This window comes from Metopolophium dirhodum, chromosome 3 (assembly GCF_019925205.1).
Source record: "Metopolophium dirhodum isolate CAU chromosome 3, ASM1992520v1, whole genome shotgun sequence".
NCBI lineage: Eukaryota > Metazoa > Arthropoda > Insecta > Hemiptera > Aphididae > Metopolophium > Metopolophium dirhodum.
The window spans coordinates 4,238,127-4,248,392 of NC_083562.1; the positions used below are offsets into that span (position 1 = coordinate 4,238,127).

General features: G+C 35.6%; 1 protein-coding gene across 1 annotated transcript; it reads right to left on the reverse strand.

Annotated features, from left to right (window-relative positions):
- Window positions 1–3,307: 3,307 nt before the first annotated feature.
- Window positions 3,308–10,193, reverse strand: LOC132942186 (uncharacterized). Its single transcript, XM_061010504.1, is given in 3 exon segments — window positions 3,308–3,767; window positions 3,769–4,019; window positions 10,016–10,193. Coding segments are annotated over 3 exon segments (747 nt in total). The 3' UTR covers window positions 3,308–3,449.
- Between the last annotated feature and the right edge of the window lie 73 nt (window positions 10,194–10,266).

Below are 10,266 nucleotides of genomic sequence, written 5' to 3' on the forward strand. Positions count from 1 at the left end.
AATATATAATAAATAGCCCTCTGCAATCCGCAGTCGATAGTCAAAATGTATACTTGGCAGGTAGCAATAAATTCAAAATTTCTTTCCGGTCCATCCAAAATAGCTTTGCATTTAAACGTTTTTCTTTCCGCTATTCTTTTCTTACCCCGAATCGCCGAAGTTTTATCAAACATTGATAGTCTTTGTTGGCGGAGACAGTATATTTATTTGCCATAAATCATAATATTAAGTGTGTATACGAAGAGAGTGTTCAAGTCGATCAAGTTTTATGTACATGGTGGAACATATCGTTATTTGTTATTTTTTACTCCTCAGATCGAGGTGAGTTTCCCCGGCACCACAATGTTCAAAAGTCCACATTTTTTCTTTTTCCATTTATGTGCACACGGACACACGCAGTTCAATTGTCTGGGCTGCATTGTCATGACCCTTACTTCGGTCAGCGATTTTACGTTTATAACTTTTAAGCCAGTGATTGAAAACGGGCAGTGGTAAACTCTCCCGATATCAAAGCTAGTAAACTCTCCCGATGGTAAACATTATGTTTTCCCGAAGAAAATATGTAAACTCTGCCGAGTTGTTTTAAAATTATGTCAAAAAAAATTATAGACTGCACAGACCAAAAAATAGATACCTTAAGTTTTCTAAATCTGTACAAGTATACAAATTAAATTAGTATGTTAATTCAATTTGAAATTTATTTAAATATTATTATTATTATTAGTTTTTACTATAATTTATTTAAATGGTTTACTTTTTTAAATTAAATTCAAACTCATATTACATTTTAAACATTTGTGTGTTCATATTAGGTATTTGTAAACATTTAATTATAATGTATAAACGAAGACACCGAGTTATTACAGACTCGGGAGAGTTTACAATAGTGTTGTTCCACAAATCCTTTGCCGTGATTGGTTGGTTAGGTTAAGTTACCACACGATTAACCACGATACCGTGTTGTCGGACAATGGTCGGTTTGCGTTTGGGCAATTTAGCATAATGCGTTTGGGCGAGTGGTTTTAAAAAACGCCCGTTGGACATAGCTGAACATTTTTCGTGTACACGGCAAACGTGTATAGTGGAAACCCGCATTAAGATGTATAAAATGTGTATTACCGTATTTTTAAAGGTATACACTATACAGCTATTGTTACACACTTATACAATATACTACACGGTAGGTATAACTACTACACACGACACAGCAGTACAATTCGTGTCGATATTTTCGAATATTTTATCGCGTACCTTCGCTCAGATCCGAATCATATTACTTCATGTGCTGATATAATATTTTAATTTGATGGATATCTATTATATGAGTTTAATTGATTTTTTCACCGTTTGGCATACTTCAATACCACGCTATACCAGCTCGTCTTTGTTAGTGGTGCGGTCCAATTCGCGGCCAGCCGCTGCCTTTGCTCTTGGCCCCAGGACACGTGAACCATTTTACAGTAATTTAAAAATGTGTAAAATAATATAATTTTGTATACACAATTTATAAAATTCCGGAAAAAATATTTTAATATATTTTTCTGTTGTTTAATAATTCTATTGTAAATAAATAATTTGAGTATTGTGTAATGTGATAATGAAGTAAATAATAATAATAGTTCTTTTTTTTTGTATATTTATATTGATTAAATGAGTAAAATAGCCCGACGTCCGTGAAGTACAAAAGGTTGAACCACACTCGTCTAAATAAGTAGTACCACCTATATAGTAGCAACAAAAATCTGAATTGATATATTATTGTAAGTAAAGACAATTCATAATCAATACAGGCGATTATGGAAACCACGACACAAAGCATCCAGGTGTCCTACAGCTATGCCTCTGCGGGTCAACGGCTCTTTGTACAAAACCAGAAATCAAAAAGTCGACGAGATGTAGCTGGTACACCGCTATATAGTAGGTATACACAGCCTCAAATCATGATGAATCCTTTGTGTATGCGCTGTTTACAATATTTGTTCAACTCTTTCCGGCGTTCGTGACGGGAATAAAAATGTATGCAATGAGTTATAATAAAATAAAAACAAAACTCGTGTAGATAAAAATGTGTTTTGGTAACAGTGTTTATTAAATAAATTATATAAAAAGAAAGAAAAGAAATCGCCTAATATAGGCTACGTTCAACACGTAAATTCAATATAGGTTAAAAAAAAAAAAACATTCATACGTATACGGTCGATGGACAGAATAAAATAAAAACACGTAGGTACACACAATATCGAAATCTCGCAGTCATGAGAACAATATCAATAATAATATTCATCGGATCGCGTGCGACTTATCCTCTACGTTTATATATTATAATATATATTATGATATACAATAATAAAATAACATAATATATAATATGTTTTTGTATACACAATATTACATATTATGGTAAAAATGGTGGAAACCTAACCGAGTCGACGGTGTGCGAGGCTGCACGTACGCCGCCGGACGATAGGGTACGGGCACACGCGAGCAAGCGCGTCGATCGCCCGCCGCGGACCGGACGCGTCGGACGTGTTGTCCGGCGGCGCGGGCTCGACTGCCGCGTAGGAGAGACGTGTCCCGCCCGCCCGGCTCGTTCACAACAATCGCGAACGGCCCGCCGCCGATGTTCGGACCGGCGCGCGTTATGTATTATACGCGATAAATAAAATAATATCGTTGTTTTAACGTTATATACCACACACCGCGCGAGCGTGGCGTGCACATTAAATTTAATGTTATAATATTAATGTAAGTATATAATAAATAAAATAATGTATATAATTATGTATATAATAATATAATATAAAAAAAGTCACACACACACACACACACACGTGAATAATAATAATAATTAATAATAAATAAAATATAAAAACGTTTGGAAAGTACTCTGAGATGTACGAATAATATTAAATTATATTATAAACACAATATTTATAATATTGATATCGTATGTGAACGAATAACAACAATGTCTGGACGAACATATACTGCGCGTAAATACGATAATAATATAATATTGTAACGCGTTTATCGTATTACATAACCGTGTATATAATATTAACACACGTGTAAGTTGGTGCGCGTGTGTGTGTGATCGTGTATAAAAATAACGTTTGAATATATATGTACACATATGTATAAAAATGAGATCAAAGAACGCGCCTGTGATACGACACGACGGCAGAGTGAGAGAGAGAGAGAGAGTGATTCGAGAGAAAATATCATACGAGATATTATTATACTAATTGTTTTTGATTATTATATTACTAAATTCGCGCGCGCGTCGTCTTTTTGCGCGAAAAAAAATTAGTATCTTGTCGTTGTCGTGTATGTCGTCGTCGTCGTCGTCCGTCCCCGTCCATCCGGAGGGGTAAAAATCCAGTGGCGGACCGAGGACGAGAGAACGAATGATGATGGGAAGAGAAATGTGAGGAGAGTGTCGGCGACGATTATTTGAATTTCGTCTGCGGCAACACGGCGGCCAACAGCTTGGCGTCTGCTACCGCCACGGCCACGGCGTTCGTGGTGCACGTGGCGCAGGTGGTGGCTCCGGCAGCGCAGGTGGTAGCGCCGGTGGCGGCGGTCGTGGCCGCGTGCACGGGCACCACGTATACGTCGGCGAGCTTCTTGCCCGGAACGCGGTGGTGGTACTGCTGTGGTTGCTGCTGCTGCTGCTGCTGCTGCTGCTGCTGCAACACCTGTCCGAACCCGCCCTTGACGGTGTCGTCGTAACTGGGTGGCGCAAACAGGTGGTATGGTGGGGGGGGGCGTCTCGGGCTTGTAGTTGCCGCCGTGGTGCTGTCCGTGGTTCCGGATCCCGTACACGTGACGGCGCAGGTAGCCGGCGTGCGGCAGCTCAACGGGGCGGCGCTGGTAGATGGGATTGCCGAAGAAAAGTTCGGAGCACGTGACCACGAAGAAGAAGAGCACAAGACCGCCGAATGCGGCTAGGTACCACACGGCGGACAGCGCTTCCTCGTCACCCATTGCACCGGACGTACCGTCGTCGTCTTCCGAGTCTGCGCAACACAAAAAAAATATTTTTATTATTAAATTGTCGGTATTGCCTTTTATCATTAATCGCGCAATTTTTACACCCCATCCATCAACCATTACAAATAATTTTTAATACGATATAATATATTTTACGAACCCATCGAGATTTCGTATAACGACGCTTTTGATAGCATACATATTTTTATATGGTGAATGAAATCGATTGGAGTAATTTGAGAGCCAATTAAATTTAATAATATTAAAATAAATCAGATGTAAAAATATTAAGAGTGACAAAATATCTGACTTTTTCATTATAATATACATATAAAAAAAAAGTTGGTCGGTTCAGGGGTAGTGGGAGGTAGAATCAGGGTCGTGAACTCATTTTCGGCGAACGTCCCTAAAAGAAAACTTTACAATCCATTATCAAAACCGGAACCAATAATATTAATCAGACAGCTATTGTATATATATAAATATTATTTGTATGAATACCGTTTACAATATTATTATTTATTTCCTGCTTTCCGGTTCGGTCTAGATTTCTCCGATGACGTCATTATTTTTTTACGACGGAATTTGACTTTTTGGCTTAACGTATATCGATTATTCTACGTTCTATACATTTCCATAAGCCCAAAGTCTTACATTTAAGTAGGTATCGATGGAATATATTATAAAATATAATATTTTTGTTGTTGCTCGTTAAGAATTACGCAACGACCGTATTATTTTACGCTTGTCGCGGCGGCGCGTGTACTGCCGCAAATACGGATTAAGATATAATATAATGTTTCAAATGTATATTATGTGTATTATAATACCTAATATTATATTGCTGCAGAAACGATAATGATGAAAGTAATCGTTGTCGAGTGAAAGAATTAACGATGAAATATATACAATTTAATACAAATTCGGCTCGCAATCATTTTACGACTCTGGGATTTAAAATAACATAATACTCGTCGATTATTAAGACGTACTTATGACTATAATAAATTATAATTAATAAACCTATATAGTTTGCTGTATAATATGTACGTATATAATGTTATAATATTATACACGAATATGTTTCGATACGTATTATAACCAAAAGTCGATAAATATTTCGTCATGACGCGTAATTAAAAAACTGCCGAATGAGTATAATATCACTGAGAACGCTACCACGTAGAACTCTCTACGATATTCGAGTAAAACAACGTAGGGAAAATTCCGGTTTACGTATACAGGAATCGAAGGTTCGAAAACGGGACGCAATATTGTATGGGATTCTGCGTATAATTTTAAAACATATTATATTTGCCAACCGTCGCATTATATAGCTGAGGAGCAAACGGATTTCGTAATAATCTGCTCCTGCAGTCGATTTCAATTATAATGGAAACGCGTACTATAACGCGACATAGGTTATAATATTATTATATTATATTATAGTAGTGTGTTTTAGTTCCTTCTGTATCCCCCGCAAATCCAGGTAATCCAGTTACCCCGCCCAGCCTATAGTCGCGCACGTACGCGAGCATCCCCTCCCCTCCCCTCCCATCATATAACGTACGTGCACGACCTTACCCCCTCCCATCCTATCACTCACGCACCCAGCCTAACCCCCTCCCCTCCTATCACGCACGTGCCCAGCCTTACCCCCTCCCATCCTATCGCGAACGTGCCCGACCCTGCCCCTCCCATCCCATCACGAACGTGCATGGCCTTACCCCCTCCCATCCTATCACGACCATAACCCCCCCCCCCCCCATCATATCACACACGTACCCAGCCTTACCTCCTCCCCTCCTTAACTATCGTGAACGTACCCGACCCTACCCCTCCCATCCTATCGCGAACGTGCCCGACCTTCCCCCTCCCATCCTATCACGAACGTGCCCGACCTTACCCCTCCCATCCTATCACGAACGTGCACGGACTTACCCCTCTCATCCTATAACGCACGTGCACTACCTATCACTTGCGTACCCCCCCCCCCCCCCCCCCCCCCCCCCCGTATTTTCTTCCTATTACATAGTTATCTCGTGTTTTTATTTAAATCTAAATATTATAATATTATATTACAATAATATTATTGCTCAAACAACCTTATTTAACTGGCTAATAAGTAATAACAAATATTAGGAACATGGAAACCCGCTTTATTATAATATAAATAAATATATTGAAAAACAATTTATAAATTTATTGATTGTTAATTACTCGTCACGAATGGACATATTAAAAAGTCAATCTTGTATCACTACAGTATGTACTAAATTTCATAGTCGTTTTCGAGTGAAAATAATAATTATTAATAACTGTTCTTATGTTATAGATTGAAGAAGATAACATTGAAAAGTCGACAATGTACTTCAAAATAATGAATGTTATGTTATCCATAATTATATGTATCGGTTTATTGTTAATAGTTGTAATGGTATTAAACCCTCCTATTAAATCCCAACAGATTCTGGTAAGTCACAACTGAAAATATATTTTGTACGTCTGTAAGGGAGTTTACCAATTGCGCTTAAAATTACCTTTTCATATACCAATTGCGCTCTAAACGTTTTAGGGTCGATATACCAATTGCGCTCTAAACATTTAAAGGTCGATATACCAATTGCGCTCTAAACATTTTAGGGTCGAGTAAGTAATTACAAATATCTTTATCTTGAAATCAAAGTCATCTAGTCATTATTATCTATACTCTGTCCAACGAAAGAACGCGCCGCGCGCCTACAAAATTGGTCCGTTTTCGCGCATTCTGTATGTCGGCCGTCTTCGGCAAGCCGAGAGAGGGGAAATGGGGCCTCGGCGCTCGCTCGGTCCAGTCTACATGCGCAGAACTGGCGTGTTCTCTCGCTGGACAGAGTATAGTCATTATGAAAAATGAATAAAATGTACTGACCAAGTCTTCCTTTTTACGCCCACTTATACCTTCATAAGTGAAGTATTTCTTTTCCTAAGTTTCCCTGATTTCGTGAACGATATATCATAGATAACTGAACGAAATATAGAATGTGTATGGTGCAGTACAACAGCAAAACTCCAAATATTATCAGTAATTTAAAATTAAATATTATAAGATACGGCTAATTGATGACCAGTTTTCTAAACAACAATGCCGTAAATATACGGCAATCTTCCCCAGCAAACTGTGATTACATCGTTTTTGCTAAGCATCGATTATATTTAATTACAATTGCGGCAATATTTGTTTCTTATAAATATAAATTTCTCGATGAATACCCAACTATATTTACGGCATTTTTACTTAAAAACATTATGTAAAACTGTAATGTTAAACGTAATACAGAATTATCTCATTTTATTCTTTTTCCTAAGGACGGCAGTATAATACAGGCAAGGCTTACTATTATATTATAGTACCTAGTGATTTCCCCCACTTAGGAGATTTCTAGTTATGCAGCTGCATAGTTTATGTCAAGTACTCAAGTATAAAAAAAAAAGTTGCTTATCTATTCTTTTTTATCTAGATAAATTAAAGTTATCTGTTATCTTTATCTAGATAAATTCCCAACAATAATCTATTATCTTTATCTAGATAATATTTTAGTTATCTATTCCCAACACTGTCAGTAAAATACGAGTCGATCTAATATTCAATTTCTTTTTTTTTTTTATAGGCATTTTCCAATGAAACAACTGAAGCCACCGAAGGAATCGTGAAAACGATGTGGAAGGCCGTAAAGCCGATTATATCACCGGACACTGCTGCAGCCGCCTCGGAAATCTCAGTGGCAAATGTTACCAGATTTAGAATTAATCACCACAACACTCATAGCCGTGACAATTATAGCTTTAACAATAGTAACAATCATAGCAATAACACGATAATAAACAATTACAATTACTATAATTGTAATCATACAGATAAATAAGATAAATAAAAACCGGTTTCGCTGCAGCTAGTGGACATCCCGAGCTGCAGCGAAACCGGTTTTTATTTATCTTTATCTGTATGATTACAATTATAGTAATTGTAATTGTTTATTATCGTGTTATTGCTATGATTGTTACTATTGTTAAAGCTATAATTGTCACGGCTATGAGTGTTGTGGTGATTAATTCTAAATCTGGTAACATTTGCCACTGAGATTTCCGAGGCGGCTGCAGCAGTGTCCGGTGATATAATCGGCTTTACGGCCTTCCACAGCGCACACTATGGATTCTACCTCATTAGATGATATCAAATCTTCATTAGATGAACTTAAAGCCTCTCAAAGTAAGATAATCTCATCAGTTTCAAATAATAACATTAAAGCCTTGAATAAAAAGTTTGACGATATAATTAAAACTATATCTATTATATCCGAGGAAAATAAATAAGATAGTCAAAGAAAAAATGTTCTGGAAAATAAATAATATGATCTTTTAGAAAAAAAAAATCTCTACCTCTCAAATTTCTACTGATGAAAACTTATTATCTGAAATAATGGAGAGACAATCACGCTCATGTAATTTAATTAGTTTTAATTTACCTGAATCTAAGGAAGATTCCCAAACTAAAATCAAATACTATAGATTAGAATACGGGAAGCTCGTAGATTTTGTAGGGGACACTGTAGCGCTCCATATTATAGTGGGTTGCCTATATAAGCCCCTTATTTTTTCTTTTTTAGACACTGATAACTGATAAGTTATAACAAATATAGAAGAACAACTACTTAGCTTTTTTCTCATTTTTAAATCAAGTCCAATAAGTCCATTAGCCCTTAGGTACTTAATATTATAGTGTTATTAGTGTTAGAATATTTAAATGTTTACATAGTTCATAGTAAAACGTGCAATACATCATTACCTGTGTCAAGTGTGTGGCTGTATGGATTATAGACACTGGATTACTAAAACAAGGTTTGTTTCATAGAGTAATACTTGATGGTTCGCCTTTTGTTTTTACAATGATTTGATACAGTTCCACATGAAGATTAATACAAAATATTATTAAAACAATACAAAAAATGTAGGTACCTACTATCTATTAACAACAGTATATACCATCAAATACTATAAATTAGACTAATCTAAAGTATTTGATACCATCATAACGAGTCATAATATTATGTACAATGTACAAATACAAAATAAAAAAAGAAATAAAACTTAGGTATAAGAACATTATAAGATATGTATGAACAATATTTTTATGTTTATGATATAATATGTTAAATTAATAATTAGGTGTATAATAATATAATACAATATAGTATCAATAATAATTATATACTACTCTATTAGTGTAAAATTTCGTTTAGTATAGAAAAATAATCAATTATCGCAATAATGATATTATTCATATAATATTATGTTGTTTAATAATTATTGTTATGGTATTTTGCATAATATAACAAAATATGTACCAACATTGTAAATATTGTACTCATTATAATTTATAATATAATAGTAATCTATATTCTATTTTATATTACTGATTTATGGCGCCAAATTATTTGTATTAGTTAACGCGTAAATAAAAGTGATAAGGAGAAAGGGGCTGAATAGGCAATCACATACATTTTGGAGCGCTATGACGCCAGCATGTTTCTACAGAGCTTCCCGTATTCTAATCTATAGTATTTGCTAAAACAAAATTTACCTGTCATCGTCTCGGAAAACCAAATTCAAATACTGAAAATAAGTCACGTCCTTTAAAAGTTGTATTATCTAATACCATTGAAGTCTTCACATTACTTCGTTCGCAAGCAAAATTACGTAATTCTCCAAATTGGTCTAATATTCGCCTGGCTTCCGATCGCACAACAATGCAACGTGATCATATGAGAAATTTACGTGAACAATTACAAAAACGAAGAGATAATGGCGAGAACGATCTAATTATTAAATACAATAAAGGCATTCCAAGTATAATTATTAATAAAAAATAAAATTTTTTAAATAAATCCCAGTCAGATCTTAATATTTATTATCAGAATGCACGAAGTCTAAACAACAAACTCTGATTGTAACGTGTTTTTATATTCCCTAATGTATGACCCACAAATTTGACAAAACATGACATCACCACCTTTACTCCAAAACGGATGGTGCTGTAGTTCATGATTTTTTAGTGCTGACTCAGTAACTGAAAGGTGTTTACATTCATCGCAAAAGTGAGAATACCACGTTATTGGAGAATGTGTTATTTCGCTATTAATTTGAACTGTTTTATTATCCATTACGTTAGGTTTATTATTTGTATTGATATCTGTATCTTTTGTTTTGATATTTTGTAAGTGAATTTCCACTTTA